The sequence below is a fragment of the Scomber scombrus genome, chromosome 15 (genome assembly GCF_963691925.1).
Source record: "Scomber scombrus chromosome 15, fScoSco1.1, whole genome shotgun sequence".
NCBI lineage: Eukaryota > Metazoa > Chordata > Actinopteri > Scombriformes > Scombridae > Scomber > Scomber scombrus.
In genome coordinates, this window is record NC_084984.1 from 15,801,879 (window position 1) to 15,827,436 (window position 25,558).

General features: G+C 38.7%; 1 protein-coding gene across 1 annotated transcript in view; it reads left to right on the forward strand.

Annotated features, from left to right (window-relative positions):
- Positions 1-4,862: 4,862 nt before the first annotated feature.
- The window catches only part of slc4a5b (solute carrier family 4 member 5b), a 36,850-nt gene continuing 16,154 nt past the window's right edge, over positions 4,863-25,558 (forward strand). Inside the window, exons 1-9 of the mRNA XM_062435222.1 lie at positions 4,863-4,926; positions 5,904-6,155; positions 14,580-14,709; positions 15,009-15,169; positions 17,079-17,234; positions 17,460-17,567; positions 21,120-21,175; positions 24,977-25,134; positions 25,217-25,304. Of these exons, the coding sequence (XP_062291206.1) occupies positions 4,863-4,926; positions 5,904-6,155; positions 14,580-14,709; positions 15,009-15,169; positions 17,079-17,234; positions 17,460-17,567; positions 21,120-21,175; positions 24,977-25,134; positions 25,217-25,304 (1,173 nt within the window). The remainder of the gene's footprint in view (positions 4,927-5,903; positions 6,156-14,579; positions 14,710-15,008; positions 15,170-17,078; positions 17,235-17,459; positions 17,568-21,119; positions 21,176-24,976; positions 25,135-25,216; positions 25,305-25,558) is intronic.

Sequence of the window (25,558 nt, forward strand, 5' to 3'; positions counted from 1 at the left end):
CTGCATAAAAAAATGCCAAACTTTAAAGATGCACTGTAAAATAGTCATCTGTATGACTTTTAGTTTAGTAATTTTACTGCACACTCCTCTAAAATCTAAATATTGTCACTTTATTGAAAAAAGAAGCTTTGTGTTGATTACAAATTTAACTTATTATGAGAAAGAGACGACAGGATTAGCCAAATAGCTTGTTTGAAAGGATTTCGCTTTACTATTTATCACATTATACTGTTAGTTAGTTAGTTAGTTATTTTATTTTTTAAATATGCGCCTCAAAAACTATACAGCAAATAATTTGTGCCATTTTGTAAAAGCTATTTACAGAAGCTGAGAATGGACACATTTGCAATAAAAAGAAAAAAATGCTATTATCTTGAGATCACTGGTTAAATATTTCCCATTATCATGAAAAAAGGTAGTTTATTCTTATTACTTATAATGTTTATTTATTGATCAACACACCAAACTGTACTTTAGTCAACAAATGTTTCTTTTACAACCTCTATATTCGTCTATCTGTTTATCTTTATTAGTAAAACAGGATTTTACATTCCAGTACAAGGATGAATAAGTAGATAAGTAAGTAAGTAGGTGTAAAGTCATTACTGTTTATTCTGTGTGTGAGCTACATAGATTTTAATTGTTGGCTCATTAAGATGGACTTCATCATCTTTGAATATTATACAATTTTAGTGTGCATCTTTTTAGAGGATGTTGGCCTCCTCCTCAACCAAAAACTGATTAAAAATGCTGTAATTATGAGGCTTAGTTTGGCTCAGCTTTGAAACGGTGTAGACTGAGGTGTATTAGGAGTCACATTGAGTCTGTTAAAGGAGAAATAATGAATCATCAATATTAGTTTCACAAGCAAGGACGGGTAGACCAGGTTAGAGGTGAATGAATCAATTATTTAACTAAATTTTGCTTTTTTTAACCCTCCTGTTGTCCTCAAGTCAAGGGAGGAAGGAAGGAAGGGAAGGAGGGATGAAGAAGGAAAGAAAGGAGGGAGGAAGAAGGAAGGAAAGGAGGGAGGAGGGAAGGAAGGAAGGGAGGAAGGAAGGAAGGGAGGTAGGAAATGAAGGAAGGACGGAGGAAAGAAGGAAGGAAAGGAGGAAGGAAGTGAGGAGGAAGGAAGGAATGGAGGGATGAAGGAAGGAAGGGAGGAAGAAGGAAGGAAAGGAGGGAGGAAGGAGGGGAGGAAGGAAGGAAGGGAGGTAGGAAGGAAAGGAGGGAGGGAGGAAGGAAGAAGGAAGGAAAGGAGGGAGGAAGGGAGGTAGGAAAGGAAGGAAGGACGGAGGAAAGAAGGAAGGAAGGAAGGTAGGGGGGAGGAAAGAAGGAAGGAAGAAAGAGAGGAAAGAGAGAGGAAGGAAAGAAAGAGAGAAGGAGGGAGGGAGGAAGGACAGACGGAAGGAAAGGAGGGAGGAAAGAAGGAACAGTCAAAACAGACGAGGTCAATTTGACCCGGGAGGATGACACAAAGGTTAAACTATATACCATCCTTATCTAAACATATGGAGTAAACAACACAATATACTGTTAAAAAGTTTGGTTATGATTTTTAGTTATTTGGATTATTAAACATGTCAGTGTGATTTTTGAACAGGTTTGCTGATATCTGGAGCAAAAGTCACAAGTTCAGATTTGCTCTATATAACAGGCAGGATAATGGAGATGGCTGAATGTCTGATGATGTCACTATACCTCCACATTAGCCATTCATTGTCCTAGAAATTACATTTGCTGTCGTAATTTTTGTTGTGTAAATATAATGTAATGTTAACCTTATTTAACTTTTAGTCCATAATGCCCACTGCTGTGTTTGAGCTTATGTTGGTGGTGGGTATCATAACTCTCATGATCTAATTGGTTGGATGTATCATTAAATCTGCAGCTGTATGTCTGTAGGACTCATTGGAAAACCTGCTCATCTCTCTCCAACACACACACACACACACACACACACACACACACACACACACACACCCACACACACACACACACACACACACACACACACACACACACACACACACACACACAGATTACTGAAGCATTTAAAAAGGCTTTACAGTGAAAAAGCCTCAGACTGTGGGGTCTCTGTACATTTCTGTACAGAGACGCTGTTTTTGCTTTTCTCTCGCTGTATTTACAAGCTTCCAGATTTACTTTTTCACTACTGTGTGTGTGTGTGTGTGTGTGTGTGTGTGTGTGTGTGTGTGTGTGTGTGTGTGTGTGTGTGTGTGTGTGTGTGTGTGTGTGTGTGTGTGTGTGTGTGTGTGTGTGTGTGTGTGTGTGATTGTGCGCATGAGCGTGTTTTTGCATGACTGCACTCATGTGACTGTCCTTCACAGTCAGTGATCAGGCTTCAGGGACTCGTTAGCGATCAGAAATGACACATATTGATCAGCCTAGAAAACTCAACCCAACCCAAAATCCGCTTTAGAAAGAGAAACCAAAGTCATGAGCGGCGCAGCAGGGACACACTGATCAGATCAACATGTACGCATAACATTTGCAAGAGTATTATCGGATGTGTTAGTTTGGTTAGTACTGAAAATGCATTGATATCCTTAGATTAACCACGTTCGTTGATACTGAACTAAGGAAATATTTAAGCAGGAAGGTTTTTTTTTTAATCATGTCTGAGTCAGTCCTGGAAAAATAATAAGTCAGATAAGTTTGTGCTTACAGTATGACCTCAGTGAGTGTAGGCTGGTGTGTGAATATCAATCAATAAATCAAACTTTATTTATACAGCAGCTTTCATTCAGGTTAATGTAGTTCAAAGTGCTTCACAGTTGATTAACAAGCTGATAATGAGACAGAAGTGTAGTATAGACCGAGGATAAAATCAGGACAACATGTGACAAAAAAGATTTAAGTAGGCTATATTTTTTTTAAAAAGAGAGAGAAAAAAAAGAAAAGAGAAATGTTTAATAAAAAGTAGTAACAATGAGCTTAAAATGGCAGCAAGAAGATTGTTCTAAATATTGTTCTAAATATTGTTCTAAATATTAAATTTAATCTGGGGAATCATGTAAATCAGGAACCATTTACATTTTTTTTTTTTAAGTAGGTAAGTAAAGTAAGTAAAGTAATTATTAGTATAAGTCCACTTAAATACACTGTAGGTGGATAAACTATGTAATATGTATCATTCTTTTGTGGTTACACCATTTGACATTTTCAGGAACACAGGTCTTACTTTTGGTAAAAAAATGGTGCAAATGTCATTTCAAATTATATAAAACCAACAAAAATACTAAATGTACATTTTAACAAACCTGATGCTGCTTTTAAAACTAGTTTTTAACATATTCTTGAATTGCTCATCTTGCCGACCCTTATTTGTCACTGACCCATGAAAGAAAATCAAAGTTGAATTATTTTTAAATGCATCGATTTATTATTTTCCATGATTTTAAAATGAATACAATCTACTGTAATAATAAAATCTGTACTATAAATATTGTTATTGATTCACTTTAACTAATTACTATGTTAATTAATTGTTATTATGCTGTATCACTGGGCGACACACCTAATCATTATAAAAATGTTGTCATCACTATGTAGCAAGATGTATAAAATGAAATAATGACAATAAATAAAGATTAAACAAAAGGAAAATGAGATAATATGGTACACAAAAGTACAGTTTATCATACATACAATCATCTTTAAAAATCTAAAATGTGAGATGTTTATTTCCAGCAGCAGTTTGGTGGGAATTCCTGTCTGTTTCCTTTTTCGTCTCTGTGGTTCGCTCTGCAGCTCAGCCCCCCTGAGGGGCTGCAGGGGTTTTCCATTGAGTTTTCCTCTTGTCATACATTGATCTGCCGAGGTGACAGCGGCACATGCTTTGCCATGCGGACTGGCAGCTAACACAGTACAGTGAGAGTCAGTGTGAGGCCCCGAGGATTCCCTGACCAAAGAAATCAGAGACGGCAACGTAGGATAAAGATCAAGTGTGACTGTTTATTTTAGTTTTTGCTGATGCAGGTTGGAAGTTCCCTTAGCAAAAAGTAGTATACTTGAAGTTCATTTTATTAAGTATGCTTGAGTGTAAGTATAAGTATAGCAAGTATACTACGGACCATGTACTTGTAGTGTACTAGAAAGTATACTAATTTAATACCTCTTCGGACTAAATTGGAACATTTTTAAGTTTATAAAAGTATACTTTAAGTATACTTTATAAGCTCATTTTAAGTTTACAAATGTACACTTTCAAGTATACAACAAGTACACTCATCTATATACTACTAGTGTACTAGGTATATACTTCTAGTCCACATTTTAGTTTATTGAAGTATACTTAAAGTATAGCACAAGTACACTCTTCTATATACTGCCATTGCACTAGTTATATACTATATGATCTTGAACATATAAGTTTATAACAGGGGTAATACCTCAAAGCTAATGTGTGTAGTGAAAAACATTTTCATTCTGCTAAATTAAATGTAAGCACGAGTCAATGACTTGACCTTATTCTGTACTTGGATCAAGATATACTAAGTATTAGTACTTTGTGGCCGAAAGAAGTAAAAAGTATACTTAAGTACAAGTATAAGCTTTAGTATTAAAGTATAAGTGTAAGTCTTAGTATTAATGTACTTAGTCTTAGACTTTTCTTTATACTTTTCAGTATAAGCCAAGTATACTTCACTATACTATTCTTAAGTATATAAAATATAGTATATAAAAAGTCAACTTCAAGTATACTGCCTCAGTTTTAGTATAAAATAAGTATACTCGTAGTACACTTGAATAAACTACTTTTTGCTAAGGGTTATCTCTCTCTTTTATTTGTACTTCCTAAGTAAACCTCCTCCTCCTTGTTTCTGTGTGACTTCAGTATGGATCATCATGACTGGCAGCATGGGAGAAGAGGAGGTCACCGACACTACGATGAAGATGAAGGTGAGATTAACAGAAACCCAACATGGGCAACATGAAATCAAAATGTACTGTAGATTTAAAACTAAGTCAATTGTGCAAATTCCTAAATTTATATGCATTTAACCCTCCTGTTGTCCTCAGGTCAAGGAAGGACAGGAGGAAAGAAGGAAGGAAGGGAGGAAAGAAGGAACGAGGAAGGAAATGAGTAAGGAGGGAGGGAGGGAGGAAAAGAGGAAGGAAGTAAGGAGAGAAGGAAGGGAGGAAGTAAATGAGGAAGTAAGGTAGGAAGGAAGGAAGTGAGGAAAGAAGGAAGGGAGGAAGGAAAGGTGGAAGGAAGGAAAGGAAAGGAGTAAGGAGGGAGGGAAGGAGGAAAAGAGGAAGGAAGTAAGGAGAGAAGGAAGGGAGGAAGGAAAGAAGGAAGGAAGTAAGGAAGTGAGGAAAGAAATATGGAAGGAGGAGGGAGCAAAGAAAGAGGGAAGGTGGGGAAGAGCGAAGGAAAAATTAAAGAAAGATGGAGGAAGGAAGGAAAGAAGGAAGGAAGGAAAGAAGGAACAGTCAAAAGAGATGGGGTCAATTTGACCTGGGAGGGCAACAGGAGGGTTAAATAGTAACTGAACTCCAGATGGGTGTGGTCAGAGGTTTGCTCTGTTGCACCTGTAACCGCCCCCGCCCCCCTTGACTACACCATTACATCACTGCAGCATGATGAGAAGTTAAACAACAGTAGGACAGCAAAAAGAGAACTTTTAATGGTCGCCACCTTCCCCTTCGTCCCCTGTGGAATTATTTAGTACATACATTGAGGATAAAGTTAATGAGACCAAAGAAAATCTATAGCGAAATATCAATACACATGAATTGAAGCATGAATGTCAGATGAACATTTGCATGCATAAAAACTCTCCTCTGAACTACAGACAATGCTATTTTAGTGAATGAAGACTTCCACAAGTTGTCACCGTATTTATCCAACCCTTACGTCCAACCCTGTCTCTCAGAGGCCCCACCGGTCTACATCGGCGTTCCAGCTTCTCACAGACGTAAAAGGCGCAGACATCACTCCAACGCCAGCGAAGCCGAGCGTGAATCGAGGCGCTCGCACTATGATCACCATGCACACCACGAACACTCACACCGGGGATATTACCACGACAGAGAGGAGCACTATGACGACGACGAAGGCAACACAGAGCATCAACAACCCGCCGATCTTACAGGTCAGAAAAAAACATACAGGCCATGTTCACACTGTGGCCATTTTACTCTGATGTCATTCTCAGGGTGGGAAGCTGCAAGTTGAAATTCGATAGTTCTGACAAATCTATCTCAACTCTCAAATCTCAACTTCCAATCTACACTGTTGCCCATAAAGTTGGAATCAAATATTTTTTACTTCTTCTCATGAAATGATTGTGACAATGTGATTTATTCAAGACAGATTAAGTGTATATATTCTCAAAATTGTATTGATCAATCTCATTGCACCTCTTCAAAGGTGATTACTGATGTGTATAAATAGAAAATAAAAAGAGGAATGTGTCTGAAAACAAAATTATTCCAACTTTATGGGCAACAGTGTAAATGTGTCCTGGTGCAGCTGCATGGGAAAACATGGACACCTGCAGTAAACTGAAGAGACATGCAGGGTCTCATTCCAAACCAACACTACAGCAGCGGATTACCACATTTTGCGTACTACTTGCTTGCAAATGTTTCTATCAAACAAATCAACTGGATGGAAATGGAAATGGGAACTAAAAAGTTGTTAGAGCACATTTCACCAGTGTTGTGCCTGAACGCGTTCAATGAACGATCGTTCATGAACTCGTTCATATTTTGGCCGAATGTGAACTGAACGTTCTGTATTTCTGCCTGACGAACGTTATTGTGAACACGTTCATTATGGCGTTTGTGAACGGCGCTCTCTCACAGTTTAACTTCGTTCAAGAGAGTGCCAGATTTCCATAGAGCCTTCCAGGCGAAAACCCGGCTAAAACACACCGTAAACAGGCCTTAATAAATAGCAGGAAAAACCCCAATCTGGCAACACCAGCCACCACTGAGCAGCACCGCTGCATGTGCCATCAAAATGCGAAGCATGGAGGCAAAAACAAATGAAGGCAGCAGCACTACCTCAGACTCTGCCTCCATTAGTATTGGAGGCAGAGTCTCCAATATGCCATTAATACGGCATCTTCGTATTATTACTTAAAACAATTTTAAAATCTGACGCATAGTTTCAGTGTTAAAACTGATAAAATAATTGCTGTCTGTGGTTCTATATGGGCTGTGGCAATAATTTTGAAAAATAATAGCTTGCAGCAACATATTGAAAAAAAGAGAAGAACTATGAACTAGTTCATTTTTGGAAGTTAGTTCAACATTTTGAATCATGAACTATGAACTGAACTAGTTCATGTAGAAAGTGAACTTTCCCAACACTGCATTTCACAACATAAAAACTACATAAAGTAGTAGAGCTAGATAGATCTTACCCAAGTTTCTGACTTGGAATTAAAGACCTGAGACTTAAGCTGTGTGAAAGATGCCTGATTTAGCCCCGATCTCTGGTATGCAATAAACCCACTGCTAAATCTGCTGTAGAAACATTTTAAGACAAACTACCAAATACGTGACACACATTCACTGACAGCTCGAAACAGTTTACTGACAAACACCAACCATACAGAACATCAGAGCATGTTGGGGGATTTTCCTCATACTTGTTGCTCATGTTATTGTCGCTGTTTGAGTCTGTGAGCGCTCAACAGTTCACAATAACTCTGATTTTAATCCTTAATCCTGCTGCTTTGATAGTTAAACTGTCACAGTCACATCGATATAAAGAGTCGTCTGTCAGGTTTGATCTTAGTAGTTCTGCACACAACAAGCTGGTGCACCTTTCTAACCCAAAGCAGTACAGTTACAGTAAGATTAAAAGGGTACAGGTCAGGTTGAAGCTGTGATATATTTTTGTTTTCTACTAAACTATTTCTTGAATTGGGGCCACTGGTATGAGCCTAAAAGGAAAGTTACTGAGAGAAAGCCGATGTTCCTCCATCCCAGCTGTAGAGTCTGATGCCGCAGAGCAGTGATGCACTTTCTCTGCTGTCATATTACTGTATCATTGATGGAAGTTCATCATGAAACCATAGCCTATAACTTATTTAAATTACTTTTTGATGTTTGCATAAGCCAATGGATTGATTGGTCATCTGTCAACTTTAGTGTTTCCAGTGTTCAAGCTTCCCACCCTGAGCGTGAGCCGTGTAAATATGGTTTGCCTTCCATAATGCATCCATAAAGTTATCCACAAGGTTTTTAGTTTCCTGCAGTCAAGTTAAACGAAAAAAAGATGACCTCTGCAAAACATCATTTTGAAGTTTTAATGGTTTGGTGGACAGAAACACGACTCTAAATGAATGATAATGTTGCTCAATAACTGCTTGCTGTGGAAATAACTGGTTGCTAACAAATCAACTTAAAATATGGAGATATACCTTCATTGTCTTCACTTGTTTCCGCTGACCGCAAGTGGCCAAAAAATGAGTTAATGCAGGTTTTAAAGGAACCATTACATTGTCAACTGATGTTAAAAAAAACTGAATCACATCACAGTAGTGAGAGGTATATGACCAAGTTTGATCTACGTCCTGCATTATGAGTGTGTGTGGAGTTAGAAGTTGCTGGTGCATGCATGTATGCAATGAATATTTTGCAGCGTGGTCTCTGTTCCCAAGGGGCCATGAGGTCTGAAGCCTGTAAGCTGATTAGAGCTGAGGAACTCCAAACTGCGTGTGCATGCATGTGTACTATTGTGTTATTTGGGGGTGACTGTGAGTGATTTGCCTTGTTTTTTTATGCCTATTCCAGCCAGGATTCATATTGAGTGTGTAGATCAAACACAAGACCTTAGGTGGATAGTTAGAGGCACTGATGCAGGACTGTCGAGGTCATCAGAGCAAAGAAAGTAGAAGTTATGTTGGTGAGGTTTGACTTACTTTTCTTGCGTGTGTGTGTGTGTTTGTGTGAGAATGTGTGTGCATGCACGTCTGGGAGGAGAGTACTAGAGGGCCCTGTGGTGTGTGTCAACCCTCTTATAGCCTCGGGCTCTTTACTTCTCTGGAGATTTCAGTGGATTTCTGCCACAGCTTAGAGAAGACCTTTTCCGACTGGTTGAAGTGGTGCAGCTCTGACCGCTTGTACCGATTGCACACACCAAATGGTACATGGCTAATTGAAATAAAGAAACTGGCTGTGGAATAACTCCCTAAAGAAGACAGACAGCCTTAAAGCAGCTGGGCGGAGAAACAAGCAAGAAAAGGACTTCTGTGAGAAGGAGTGAAAGTGTGTCACTTCTCCTCACTCATGGTGGAGAGCGAGGAGTGGTGAGCTAAGGACTCTCAGCCTCCACAAGAGGACAGGAAATCAGAGGCCTTTTCTTCTTCTGGGCCCAAAGCGGACCTGAGATCTTTCTCCATTATCTTTCGCTCAGAAGGTCAGAAGATCCAAATGTGCACGCAGGGACCAGCTGCCTCTTATCACTCAATTATGGCTTCCCGCTGGACCCTACCTGGCTCTCCAATAGGTAAAGATGGCATTAGTGAAGAGGGGAAAAACCTGAAAAACAAGGATAATTACAGGCATATTATAGTGTAATGGTGGCCAAAATGGAGCCACAGATCTCTAAATACATGTTAATTATATTTATTTCAGTGTTATTAATCACTTAACTCTTTATTATCTCTCAATATACAGTACAGTCTGCCAAAGTCTGATGGGAACATTACATGTTTAGGATCTTAAACCTAATAGAGTAGATACATTTTGTGTATTTAATGGTCAACATAGATTTAGAGGTAGAAATATTCAGTTTTCCCCCCAAAAAAACCCCCAAAATATGCAGAGTATTCATGACTTTTAATGTCCACCACACCCAAGACACAATTTAAAAATAGCTTGAAAATGACGTTCTACAGTCTCATAAATGGTGGAAGTTTGTGGTGTTAAAAACACACATCATTGAAAGGCAGATATTTAAAGCAGCATTCATTGATGGTTTGGTCACTTGGGGTTGTTGGAAAAAGCTGTAAACATATCTTATTGCGAATGTGTGCAAACAATGTTCACATCCAGCAGCTAAGGAAGAACAATGTCATTCATTTAAAGTCATTCTTGCTCACTAATGAACATACAAATATATTGGAATATAATTTTAAAACATTATATAAAAAGTCCAATATTAGCGCTGTTTTTTAGCTCTGTTTTTGGTCTCCACCAGCTCCTGACAACAATATCTGACTCTTTAGCTGCTAAATGCACCAATATATTCTCTAGTTTATTATTTACAAACAATGAATAATATGTGCACAGCAGCTGAGGTTAAAAATACATGTCGATAACTAATCCATGAACATTTCTAGTGTTCAGAAATACAGCAACTTGATTAGAAAGAACAGTAAAAGTATAGCCTATTTTAGAGGTAACTTTATATGTAGCATTAAAATACAGACAGTTAATTCAGTTTGTGTGTAGTTTTCAGCCATTAATGTTGCTTAGAAACTAATCTCTACTGTGTTTGTATGTAGTTTTTTGTTGGATTAGTAATATAGAGTAATATAAAAGTTTATTTGTGCTCTATTACTGGAAACAACTGCCTGAGAACTGAATTTGAGGGCTGGAAAACCAAAGCAATGAGTGACCGCTTTTACATCACAAATAAAGTAATAACAATTAGGTCCATTTTTAACCCTTATATCCTGTTCATCCCGTTTTGACATTTGACAGCTGTAAAAACACCCCAAATGTCTTTTACGCTGAAATTTGATGAATTTTCCTAAAGTGCCCCAAAATGCACAAACATGAAAATATATTAAAATGTTATAGTTTTGTATAAGTGCTAGAAATGTTTGTCCATTGAGGCTGTTCTGGGTCAAATTATCTCCGTATCTATTGGCATGTGTTTTAGTGAAATGAATAGTTAATAGTTTTAATAAAATAGTAATTATGAGGATTTATTTTTATGATGTAGCAGTGAAGACTGATGGCTCTAATGGTTATACAATAAACCCCACAGTTCCATAAAGTTCTGCTCATTTTCACTTTACATATAAAATAACATTTCAATCATTATTGCTATGTTATATTTTCATGTCTTAGGTAAAATAGGACATGATATTGTGTGATAGGAGATGTTTAGTGGTGTAAAAGCTAAAAAATACACTTTCTCTGCTCTCTGAAACATTAATCAAGGTTTAATCACATTTGTTGATCAGTCAGATCGACTATTGATGCTTTCTACACATCTGTGGTTCAACATTTGGTAGAGACACTTTTTATGATGGGAACAAACTGCGAGGGTGTAGAATATAAACAGTATGTAAGGGTCAATATAAAAATATTTATTAGAACTAGACAGTAGTGTACAGTATATTTTACCCAATGGCCCACAAATTGCCCAAACATTGGAAACTTAAAACGTCAGCTGGTCAGAGATCAGACACACATAGGGACACGAACTATACATAGTCACATACGCAGATCTCCTAACGTGACCCGACCTATCATGACAGAGCTGAGATCATCAGATGGAAAAAGCAACTGATTCCCTGTTTGGAGTTGAGCACCTCGTGGAACATTGTATTGTATGTTAACAATTAAGCAGCGTGCCATAGTCAACACGGATTACATAATTGTCCCCTGTACGTGCAACTGTTGATTGGGATTGTGCATGTCACGGTCACATGACGCTTGTGTTTCTCCCAGTTAGCATGGACAGCCATTCGGGTCCATGAGTTCACGGCCTATTGAGTTTTTGTAGCTTTTGGATCACAAGGAGGAACAACTGAGACCAGCGACACACACACACACACACACACACACACACACACACACACACACACACACACACACACACAAACAGCGATGGGTTGCAACTGCACAGCGCTTCCAGGCTTGGATGTTAATGGAGATTGATCTGCTCAGAGTAAAATTAGAAAAAGGTAGCGACTGATAGATTACACCTCTCTATCAGACAGTCATTAGAGGAGCTGATTTTCTTGTTCGCTCATTAAAGAAGAATAATGGGGCTTGTTTAGATTTAATGTGTTTGTTTTCTAAAGTCTGGGCTAACTAAAAACCTCCAGCCGTGTCTTGTTGGCCCAGTGGATTAAGACGCATGCTGTCTGATTTGTTGCTTTGTAGGATCGAATCAAACAAACCACCACAACGCTCTCCACTGGGCATGTAAATGAAAATAAATCCAATTATAAACTATTATAAACAAGACAAGAAGTAGCAGTAATTTATTCCATTAGTAGAGAAGAACAACACTAAAAATGTGCAGCTTTGAGACACAGTTAATTAGCAGAATAATTCATGAATATAAATTTAACCTGCAGCCTTTATGTACAGTACTCTCTGCCAGAGGCCAGCAATTAGATTCAGCCAAGTGCCAGCTTTTTCAAGTCAAGTCCATATCTATTTGTATAGTCCAATATCACAAAGCACAAATTTGCCTCTTGGGAGCTTTACAATCTATACAGCAATACAGCATCCTCTCTCCTTTAGCCCCTCAATACAAAATAAGGAAATTGTCCCCCCCCAAAAAAACCCTTAAACCAAAACAGGATGGACAGACATGCAATAGTTTTACATGGAAATTACAGCGTGTAAAAACAGGATGACAAAATTATAGATGCATTGATTTCATACACAAGAGCAGTTCAAAGTGAATAACAGATGTATTTTTGGGGGCTGTTAATGGGTGCAGTCGAAATACAAAGCTATATGTTTTGTTTATTTCTTCATTTAAAGTTAGTCAGTTCTTGTGGAGGACTTGTGTGCAAAAGATTTCATGGTAATCCATCCAGCAGTTGTCAAGACATTTCCATCAAATGTGGATGGATCGTCTAAAGGATCATGAATGTGAATGCATTTTTGTGTCTATTTATCTGAACGAGTGAAAACTTTGAGACCCAAGAGGAAAAGCCAAAGAATCACCAGGAGAACATACAGGAGGATTCATCCATGTGGATAGACTCACAGATCAGTCTCTAAAGGCTTCGCTCAGACTGAGGACAATCTCTCAGGTTTCATTGTTAAGACTGTGCAGAAACATCTAGAGGTTTAAAAAAAACAGCATTGCAGAACTGATCCAAAGTCTTTAGGGTGGCCCTTCATAATTGGGCGAAGAGCATCATTGCTGTTAAGGCAAGTTCTTTTTGTTGGTGGTTGTTCAAACGAGTACTCTGACTACTACACTAAACTATCCTCTGGAATCAATTAATGTTTTCTACAAAATATCATGCAATCTAATAGTTATTGAGATATTTCAGTCTGGACCAAAACAGTGGACTTAGCAACTAACATTGTCGGCTTTGGAGCCATGCCACTTGCAAGGCTAAAAATGATTTATCTTAATGGTGGTGCCTTAAAGAATGTTGATTTTGCTAGTTTTCATGTTGATGTGGACAGCTGTTATTGGATCAAAGTGTTGTGGAAACAATTAGAGAGTTAAAGCACTGCAGAACCAATCCAAAGTCTTCAGTAGGCAGAGATCTCTGACTATCTGGTATCACTAAACTATCCTCTGGAGACAATTCATGTTTCTACAAAAGATCATGCAATCTAATAGTTATTGAGATATTTCAGTTTGGACCAAAACAGTGGACTTAGCAACTAACATTGTCATCTTTGGAGCCATGCCACTTGCAAGGCTAAACATGATTTATCTTAATGGTGGTGCCTTAAAGAATGTTGATTTTGCTAGTTTTCATGTTGATGTGGACAGCTGTTATTGGATCAAAGTGTTGTGGAAACAATTAGAGAGTTAAAGCACTGCAGAACCAATCCAAAGTCTTCAGTAGGCAGAGATCTCTGACTATCTGGTATCACTAAACTATCCTCTGGAGACAATTCATGTTTCTACAAAAGATCATGCAATCTAATAGTTATTGAGATATTTCAGTTTGGACCAAAACAGTGGACTTAGCAACTAACATTGTCATCTTTGGAGCCATGCCACTTGCAAGGCTAAACATGATTTATCCTAATGGTGGTGCCTGAAAGAAAGTTGATTTTGCTAGTTTTCATGTTGATGTGGACAGCTGTTATTGGATCAAAGTGTTGTGGAAACAATTACAAAGTTAAAGCATTGCAGAACCAATCCAAAGTCTTTAGGGTGGCCCTTCATACTAGAGTGGAGAGCATCATTTCCAGTAAGGCATATCCTTGACAAAATATAAGAGCCGTAGGTTTGTTAGTGGCTGTTCACGATGCCAGGCAACTACTGCTACTACTTCAGTAGGCAGAGATCTCTGATTGTCTGGTGTCACTAAACGATCCTCTGGAGAACATGAATGTTTCTACAAAATTTCATGCAATCTAATAGTTACTGAAATATTTCACTCTGGACCAAAACAGTGGACTCAGCAGCCGACATCTTTGGAGTCTACCAAGGCTAAAAGTGTCAAATTTATCCTAATGGTGGTACCTGAAAGAAAGTTGATTTTGGAAAACTGTTGTTGGACCAAAGTGTTGTTAACATTCATAATATTGCACAGATAAGCCTGCTTGATTTTTGTTCATGTTCATGTCAGTGTGGTTGATATAATTATGGTTTTAATATAAATCTGAAACTGACTCTGTCTCTTATTTTTTCCTCCATCTTGCAGTGTCTCCTGCAGCAGAGCGGCTGCGTCACATACTGGGGGAGGATGACAGCACCCCGACACCCACACTGTTCACTGAGATGGACACACTACAGCATGAGGGGGATGAATTAGAGTGGAAAGAGTCCGCAAGGTACACACACACACAAACACACACACACATGTGGCGGTGCCAGTGTGTCACAGCCTTCATTAGTTTAGGATTTGGGGTCACTTTTGATTGGATTCAGGGGTTGAAGGTTGAATTAAATCATCATGTGCTGGTTGACAGGACTTTCACTCTGCGGTCATTCATGTCATTGAAGCCACAGTTTAAATTACATAACAGCATCCTGCTGCTCGGCACCCCCAGACCCCAGACAAAATCAATCACTCTGTACCTCGTTAAACAGCTGAACAACACCTTCACATTTAATGAATTCCTCTCTGTAGGTGGGTGAAGTTTGAGGAGAAGGTGGAGGAGGGAGGAGAAAGATGGAGCAAGCCTCACGTGTCCACGCTGACCCTCCACAGTCTGTTTGAGCTCAGGACTTGTCTGCAGACTGGGAGCATCCTGCTGGACATGGAGGGCTACTCACTGCCACAGATAGTGGGTGAGTCCAACACAAGAAACACACAGATCAAACACCTGCTCACCAGTTTGAGTTCAGTTTGAGACTGATTTTCATACCTTTGATACCACAGTTGGTTTCAATTACTTTCAAAATCAACTTATAGACACTTGAAATGCAGTTGAGATAGATAGTTGAAGATGTTTAATTATGCATATATCACTTACAGTAGGTGCAAAGTTATTTAAAAAGCAGTATTGATGAAATAAACAATGCCTGACAACATTTTGACCCAAGTTGGATGGCTGCAAATAGCTTTTATTTTCATCACTGATTAATTGTTTAGTCTATAAAACACACAACTCACAACTTTTTAATTTACTGTCACACATGACAAACAGCAGCAAAAGCAGCAAATCCTGACCAGAAAATATTTGTCTACATACACTTTTACCTGATATAGATCCCACCTGGATCAATATGTTGTGCATTTGAAAACATTCAGTTGTTTGGAATCCACTAAGATAATAAAACAGTGAATAATTAATTGCCTTTACTTTTTCAGTGAACATTCCAGTCGTTGGTACCTGAAAGTGGGATTACAGCTAACTATTATTTTCAGTGTTGATTAATTAGCCAGTTATTTTCTAGATGAATTGTTTAGTTTGTTAAAAGTCAAAAACAAGTAAAAACTTCCAAGAGCACAAAATGGTGTCCTTAAATTGTGTTTTTATCCAACCAACAGTCCAAAACCCCAAAATATTTAATTCATTGTTATATTTCATTAATTATTTATTATTTCATAATTTTTGCTATTTTTAAGCAATCGATTATAATCATTGTAGTTCCACCTGAAACCACTGCATGAAGTTATCCTACAGTAAAATGCCAAAGACAAACAAGGCATGCACACAGTGTCCGACTTCCATACTACACGGTCGCCCATAAAGTTGGAATAATTTTGTTTTCAGACACATTCCTCTTTTTATTTTCTATTTATACACATCAGTAATCACCTTTGACCAGGTGCAATGAGATTGATAAATACAATTTTGAGAATATATACACTTTATCTATAAAGAATAAATCACTATTTTCACCATCATTTCATGGAAAGAGGTAAAAAAATATTTTATTCCAACTTTATGGGCAACCGTGTATATATTAATAATAAAGGATATGCACTAAATACAGTGAGGTTGGTATATGAGAAATAAATGGGGCATAGAGAAAATGATGCAATGCTGTGTTAATGGGGATCAATCAAAGTGTCGCTACAAATCAAACTTCCCAAAGAGAAAGGAAAATGTTTTTGTACTTTTTAAACTATGTTATTGCAGCTTGTCTCATCCTCAAATTTAACCCTCCTGTCGTCCTCCCGGGTCAAATTGACCTCATCTCTTTTGACTCTTCCTTCTTTCCTTTCTTCCTTCTTTCCTTCCTTCCTCCCTCTTTCTTTAATTTTTCCTTCGCTCTTCCCCTCCTTCCCTCTTTCTTTGCTCCCTCCTCCTTCCATACTTCTTTCCTTCCTTCCTTCCTCCTTTCCTTCCTCCCTTCCTTCTCTCCTTACTTCCTTTCTTTTCCTCCCTCCCTCCCTCCTTACTCCTTTCCTCCCTTCTTTACTTCCTTCCTCCTGTCCCTCCTTCCACCTTTCCTTCCTCCCTTTCTTCTCTCCTTACTTCCTTCCTACTTTCCTCCCTCCCTCCCTCCTTCCTCCTTTCCCTCCTCATTCCTTCCTTCTTTCCTCCCTTCCTTCCTTCCTTCCTTCCTTCCTTCCTCCTGTCCTTCCTTGACCTGAGGACAACAGGAGGGTTAAGATGACTCCCACAACATTATCTCACATTTGGGCACAGTGTGGTATTTACTTGATTTGTAATAAATGGTTTAAAACAATGCAAAATCACAGATGTTGTTCAAGTTAAATCAACTGCGTTGTAAACTTTGACTCCAGAGGACATCGTGGATCGGCAGATAGCGGATGGTCTCGTTTCTCCGGATCTGAAGGAGAAGATCATCTTTGTGCTGCTCAGGAAGCATCGTCACCAGACCAAGAAACCGATCCACCGCTCGCTGGCAGACATGGGGAAGTCCTCCAACACTGCTACCAGTAAGTGTCACATACAAAGCTTTTTCTTTCTGTTTAAATCTATTTATGAATCAATTTTTTAACCAATCACCAAAATTCTGTCACTCAACTTTCTTTCTTGATCTAAGCTTCTAACATCATCCTAATGCTTCCTTTGCTTTCTGCCACTTCGATCACCTGTTTCACCCCTTCTCTCTAAAAAAAATCGTCTCTTCTGTGCTTCATCTGCTGCTGCTGCTCTGTCAGACCGTAGTCCTCAGGTTAATCTGAGTCGTAGTACTAGTTCAGCTTCTGGGATCCATCGCTCCACAGAAGACCTACGCTCTCGGCAGTCAAGCAGCCTTGGCCGACTGCGTGAGTCTGAACATGCACACACACACACATGCACACACACACACACACGCACACACACACACACACGCACACACACACAAACACTACTATAAAAAAAGAAAGAAAGTCTATTACTATATAAACACTAGTGGTAAAAGAGTGCATTTACTGAGTACTTCAACAAATCTGATTTGCAGTCAAGCCAGCAATGAACTGATCTACTAACAAGTATTGTGTGTGTATTTAAAGTCTGATATATATTATTCCTCCGTTGTTGTTCCAAAAACTATTAAAAACACGTCACTGAGTCACATTGCTGCACTGGGTGTAATGTTCCCTTCATCATGAAGAGTTTGGTCATGTTATGGCGCTTTTCCACTACACAGTTCCATTACGACTCGACTCGGCTCGCCTCAACTCGAAACGGTACCAGGAACGACCTTTTCCATTACAAAAAAGTACCTACTCGATGTGGGCGGGGTCATCATTTATACGCGACACAAACACATAAACAATGGAGGACATGGAGGCGATGGTGTACTTGCTGCTGTTTGTGGCTTTCTGTCACACACGAAGCAAGAGAAGAGTAACCGAATCGCTGTAACGCTGTTGTTGGTATTTAAAAATGCCGGGTTTGATTCTGGGAGAGAGGAAAAGAGGAAGGAAGTAAGGAGAGAAGGAAGGGAGGAAGGAAATGAGGAAGGAAGGAAGGAAGGAAGTGAGGAAAGAAGGACGGGAGGAAGGAAAGGTGGAAGGAGGGACAGGAGGAAGGAAGTAAGGAAGGAAGGAAAGGAGTAAGGAGGGAGGGCAGGAGGGAGGAAAAGAGGAAGGAAGTAAGGAGAGAAGGAAGGAAGGAAAGGAGGAAGGAAGTAAGGAAGAAAGGAAGGAAGTGAGGAAGTGAGGAAAGAAGTATGGAAGGAGGAGGGAGCAAAGAAAGAGGGAAGGAGGGGAAGAACAAAGGAAAAATTAAAGAAAGAGGGAGGATGGAAGGAAAGAAGGAACAGTCAAAAGAGATGAGGTCAATTTGACCTGGGAGGACAACAGCAGGGTTAATCATCTCACAACCCCTCCAAATTTTTATTGTGACCTTTTGGAGCGGCTGGCTAAACTAGCTAAGGATTAACAATCTAATAATGTTATATATAATAATGTATCAGTGGCAGTACTTTTACTTCATTATACTTTTGGGAATATTTTCCTGATAATACTTCTGTACTTTTACTTGTACTTTAAATATAAGATTTAAACATGTAACGGAGTACTTTTACACTGTTTTGTGTACTTCAGTAAAGGTTCTGAGTACTTCTTCCATCACTGATACACATTAAAAACTGCCTTTTCGTCTTTTGCTTTATTTTTCTTTACTTTCTATGTTTTTAATCAACACGTATCCCAGCTAACTCCTGAGCTACTGCATGATTTCAATACGTCAGGATGCGTTTTTCTACATAAATATAATGTGTTGGATATAATTTGTAGGGCCGGGACTCGATTAAAAAAATTAATCTAATTAATTAGAGGCTTTATAATTAATTAATCGAAATTAATCGTATTTTAACCGCATATAAATATTTGACCTGAGAACAGTGAGAAGTAATTTTTTTCACATGGATTTTTAGTATACCATTGAATAATGACTGAATACATAAGCTTAAGCAACACAAATATTGTTTATTTTTGTTCAAGTCCAACAGACCAGTGCAATTTTTGCCATTAAGTGTAGCAATAGCATATTTAGAAATATAGTACATTTCAGAAATTAGCTAGCTACCACACTAGCTTCCATGCTAGCTGCTATATGTTTTGCATTGAGGTGATACTTGAGGCTCGATGTGCTGCGGTGATATGTGAATTCCTTGTTGCATAGCTTGCACACAACCATGCTCTTATCCACACTCCCATCCACGGGGCCAACCAAAGCAGTCTCATCAGCTACTTTCATGTTCACTGTGGTTTGTTGTTGTCTGAACTACGCTAGTTAGAAAGCCCACATTGTTTTGAGTGATATTTACCTGTTTATAGTCTGTTTGCATTGTAGGTTTCATTTGCCCTACGTTATTGAATGCAGCTGAGTTTTACCGACGTTCTTGAACGCACCACACCTGTGCAATTCTCCTTCTCCATGCGCTAGAGAGCTGACGTTTTTTCCCTTGCCTTTTTGCATCTTGCATCCTTATTGCCCTGATTTCCTGCTGTGTGTGAATGTATAAGGACCACAGCTGTAATAAAGCAGATAAATCCGTACATCTGTATCCGTGTTCTTTAATCGGGACACACTCACCATACCTTGCCACTCTAAACCAGTTAACTTCCTGGAGACCCCCACTATCTCCTTTTTAACGCTAGTTGGTGCTCCAGTATAATCGGTCCGCCTGAAACTCATCCAGTGAGAAACGTTCCGCAGTGCAAAAATAAGTGTGATTAAAATGCGTCCATTTTTTAACGTGGTAATTATTGTGTAATTAATTAATCTTAATATCCCGGCCCTAATAATTTGTGTTTATTTAAGAGATTTCGGTCCTATTGTGTGCCCCCTTTGCTGATTTCTTCTCTGAATCTATATGAATGAAGGGGATTATAAAAGGATTTTTTCTTTTTTGGGAGGGCTCTACATGGTTTGTTCTTGTTCTCACTCTGTGAACTTTTGTTCCCAAATCTGCTTTGAGGAGGGAAAAGAAGTCATTAAACTATAATCCTCCACTGAAACAATTGGTCTTGGTAATGCTCTCGCATATTTTGAACAAACAAACTTGAATACACCCTTTGTTGCTCTTATCCCTCCTGTTGTCCTCGAGTCAAGGAAGGAAGGGAGGAAGAAGGAAGGAAGGATGGAAGAAAGGAAGAAGGAAGGAAAAGAGGGAGGAAGGGAGGAAGGGATGAAGAAGGAAGGAAAAGAGGGAGGAAGGAAGGAAGAAAGGAAGAGAGGAAGAAGGAAGGAAAGGAGGGAGAGAGGAAGGAAGGAAAGGAGGAAGGAAGAAGGATGGAAAGGAGAGAGGGAGGAAGGAAGGAAGGAAGGAAGGAAGGAAGGAAGGAAGGAAGGAAGGAAGGAAGGAAAGAAAGAGAGAAGGAGGAAGGGAGGAAGGGAGGAAAGAAGGAAGAGAGGAAGGAAAGGAAAGAAGGAAGGAAGGAAGGAAGAAAAGAAGGAAAGAAGGAGGGAGGGAGGAAAGAAGGACAGAAGGAAGGGAGGAAAGAGAGAGGAATGAAAGAAAGAGAGAAGGAGGAAGGTAAGAAGGACAGACGAAAGGAAGGAAGGAAGGAAGGGAGGAAAGAAGGACAGAAGGAAGGGAGGAAAGAGAGAGGAATGAAAGAAAGAGAGAAGGAGGAAGGTAAGAAGGACAGACGAAAGGAAGGAAGGAAGGGAGGAAAGAAGGAACAGTCAAAACCGGAGAAAAAAATTTGACCCGGGAGGACGACACTAAGGTTAAAAGCCTTTAATTGGAACAAATGTGCATCTTTACTCAGTTATAACAGCAAAACTCAACCTTTGAAACACTTCCCCCCCCTGTCTTTATTGCTTAGGATGGCGTATTGTGTGTTTCAGATATCATATGTAAGTGTGTGGTTCATTTACAGATCCTGCCCAGAGCCGAAGCATGAATGATATTTCAGATACGCCCAGCACAGATCAGGTAAATGTTCATTATTGTTGCTTGTGTGTGGATTTATGTGCATTTTTGTATATTTCCTTATAAAGGATTCAAAAAGATTATACTGAGGACTAAAGCTGATGATATTCTATATTTTTCTTATTGTCAGCTAATCTCATTAAAACCCCAAACCCAGGTGCTAGTCCATCTCTCAATATTTTCTGACTTCCCTACTCCACCCATTGGTTCCTACCAAAGAAATAAATCTTTAAATACACCTCACTAATATAAAGTTTAATTTTAGAGGAAGATATCATAGCTTTTTTTGCAGGGGACTATTTCCAGTGGCAGATGAATCAACATTATGTTCCCTAGTGAGTATCGCAGTGGAGCCCCTTTGATATTTATTGCTTATTATTTGTGTTTTAATATATTTGAACAAAAAATATTAATGTCTCCTCAGTTTAAAGTGGAGAAATGATTAAGAAATGCACAATAAATGTAGAATGAGATGAAAAATCTTGCAGCAACTTTGATCTGTCTGAAAAGGATCCAAGTTGGGGAATGTAAATAATGCAGCTATTTCAAATAATAAAATAAATAAAATAAAATCAGAAAATATCAGAAATAAGTCAATATTGTCAAAAATTGTAAAAATAAATAGGTTCAAGGTTCAGTTTTACTGTCATTATACAATACAGGATTGTGTCGCTGTACCCCCTTAGCAAAAAGTAGTATAATTGAAGTTCATTTTATTAAGTATGTTTGAGTGTAAGTATAGCAAGTATACTACGGACCATGTACTTGTAGTGTACTAGAAAGTATACTAATTTAATACCTCTTCGGACTAAATTGGAACATTTTTAAGTTTATAAAAGTATACTTTAAGTAGACTTTACAAGGTCATTTTAAGTTTACACAAGTACACTTTCAAGTATACAACAAGTACACTCATCTATATACTACTAGTGTACTAGGTATATACTTCTAGTCCACATGTTAGTTTATTGAAGTATACTTAAAGTATAGCACAAGTACACTCTTCTATATACTGCCATTGTACTAGTTATATACTATTTGATCTTGAACATATAAGTTTATAACAGGGGTAATACCTCAAAGCTAATGTGTGTAGTGAAAAACATTTTTATTCTGCTAAATTAAATGTAAGCACGAGTCAATGACTTGACCTTATTCTGTACTTGGATCAAGATGTACTAAGTATTAGTACTTTGTGGCAGAAAGAAGTAAAACGTATACTAAAGTAGAAGTAGAAGCTTTAGTATTAAAGTATAAGTGTAAGTTTTAGTATTAATGTGCTTAGTCTTAGACTTTTCTTTATACTTTACAGTATAAGCCAAGTATACTTCACTATACTATTCTTAAGAATGTAAAATATAGTATATAAAAAGTAGACTTCAAGTATACTGCCTCCGTTTTAGTATAAAATAAGTATACTCGTAGCACACTTGAATAAACTACTTTTTGCTAAGGGCCTCCATACTACACACAATACATTTACAAATATTAAAATATAAGTATTAGTATAAAATATAATATAAGAAGTATAAATCAATAGAATAGACAATAAAACAGGACAAACTATATGTATACAGTATAAAAAGGACAACCTAGTTTATATTTACGAGGAATATCATATGGTACTGAACACAAGAAGGTCCATCAGAATTAAAATGTCACACAACTTGTCTCCAGGACACTAAACTTTATTCACCAAACGTTTTCAGCTATCTCACCTTCATCAGGGTAACAGGGGAAAAACTGTTTATAAAGTCACCGACCTAATTAAGGCCAGACATCGGACTTTGACGCTCACACTGGTCTGAAACTCGCTGTGTGTGCAGAGAAATGTGCGCAAGAAGAACAAAAAAGACAGAATACTTTAATGTTAATGTAAGAAATATATGTAACAATGTGCAATCTAGACACATGTAGTCTGTTTGTTTGATATTTGTGAGTAATTGCAACAAATGGAAAATGAAAAAAACATAAAAACTGCCCGAAAAATGCAAACAACAAAGTAGAATCTACTATTGATTGGATATCAACTCATCTCCTGTAGCCTGAGGTAAAATAACAGCATTGATCCAGTTCTGTGCAGTGATAACAGACGGCGTGAAGCAGCACGTCCAAATGTGTGATTCTTTCCATGTTTTTGTGTTTGAGTTTTATGAAAAGTTGAGCCTCGTTTTATGAGAAAAGCGTACAGAGTCGGCAGAACTACTTAATCCTTCTAATCCACACAGCCTGGTAGCTAAAGTGGGATTTTACTCAACTGTTTGTGTGCATGTACCTGCACACGTGTATGTGTTGATGATGTGTGTGTGTTTGTGCAGATTTCTAAGCTTCTGCTGTTTCCCTGAGCTTAGTTGTTTGAATCTCTCCCCAAAAAGTGAGACAATGCTTTTCTTATTGATTCGTGCCAAAGCAGGCAACAAAACCCAGAGGTCCATTTTGCTGCATTCATTGTTAACCAGCAGCAGTAATCTAATGTGTGTGTGTGTGTGTGTGTGTGTGTGTGTGTGTGTGTGTGTGTGTGTGTGTGTGTGTGTGTGTGTGTGTGTGTGAGTGAGTGAGTGAGTGAGTGAGTGAGTGAGTGAGTGTGTGTGTGTGTGTGTGTGTGTGTGTGTGTGTGTGTGTGTGTGTGTGTGTGTGTGTGTGTGTGTGTGTGTGTGTGTGTGTTATTCGGGTAAATATCTTGACGAGAACTTCAAAGCAAGCCAGAAATGAACAGACATGTGACCTGAGTCTGGTTTAATTAGTTGTTCACGGAGGCTGACATGGCACCTCCGGCTTTCTTTGATCTGACCAACATGCACAATCGTTCAGTACCTGACATCATGACATATAAAGAGTTAAAAATTGCTATACTGCTGCAGATGGCAACTAAAACTTGTGTATATCAGAGAGCGGATTATTCTTTAATTAGTTCACAGCGCTGTATGTGAGATTGAAATGTCTTTTTACAGTTGAACCAAGAAGTTAGGAGCGAGTGAAAGAGGACCAGTGAATTGACTCTGAAAGCAGCATTAACAGATTACGGAGAGATTTTAATTTAAGCACCCACCACTTCACTGCCACGTGCTTCCTCGGTGAGGAGGAGAAGGAGGGGTGCAGAGAGAGAGAGAGAGAGAGAGAGAGAGAGAGCTGCTACACAGTGCTGTGTCATTTAATACTGTGAGAAACTGTTCAAATCACTGCTGAAAATGTTGACTGATCGTTGAAAACAGGAAACAAACCTGTGATCTACTGTGTTTAAAATGACATATTCTGCACATTTTCAGGTCTATATTTATATTCTGGGGCTCTACTTGAATATATTTTCATGATTTCCAGTTTAAAACTCCTTCTTTATCTTCTATTGGTCCTTTACGCAGCCCCTCAGTTCAGCCTCTGTCTGAAACAGGCCGTTTTAGCTCCTGTCTCTTTAAGTGAGTCCACTCTGTTCTGATTGGTCAGCTTCAGTAAGCTTCCTCCGGCTCCAAAGGCTATGTAAACTAACTATAGTAGCACGATTTCACTTCTTTTTCTCCTTCTTTACTCCAAATGTTCATCTTCTCAAATCCATCCATGTTGGAGCTGAATCACATCTGAGATATGAGAGTGGAAATGCCTTAGCAACCACCTTAGCAACCGCCTTAGCAACAAAGATTCCGGAATGGATGGTCGTTGCTTACGAAGCGTTCAGAGCAGGTTGAAGCCTACATGGAAACACCTTAGCAACCACCTTAGCAACAACCTCAGCAATACAGAATAACATAAAAGGACACATGATCTGATTAGCCACTGACACACCTTTTCTGTTCCTCTATCTTCTTCCAGCTGAAGAATAAATTCATGAAGAAGATTCCTCGCGATGCTGAAGCGTCCAATGTCCTGATTGGTGAGGTGGATTTTCTGGAAAAACCCTTCGTCTCCTTCGTACGTTTGGCTCAAGCCACAACTCTGGGAGGCCTCACCGAGGTCCCTGTACCGACCAGGTATGTGTCTATTACTGATACGTCTCTCTTTCTATCTCTCTTTAGAGTGTGTTTCTCCTCACATAATCTCTTAACCTCGTAGGTTTCTCTTCATCTTGCTGGGTCCTCAAGGCAAAACCAAGTCCTACAATGAGATCGGCAGAGCTATCGCTACACTCATGGTGGATGATGTAAGTGACCATATCACCCTGATAGGCTGCACTCATTGACATTGTTTACACCTGGCATTAACATGTGTCTCAGGTGATCTGATCACAAGTGGAAAGTGCTGAATACAGACGTGAATAACCAACTAGGACGCATTGTGATCCGATCAGTCAACCTACTATGAGGAAGTAGTCTGGGATGAATTTGACTGCATATCTTTTGTAAAGTAAAGGACGTAACAGGATAATATGTCATCAAGGCAGGATGTGGTGATTGT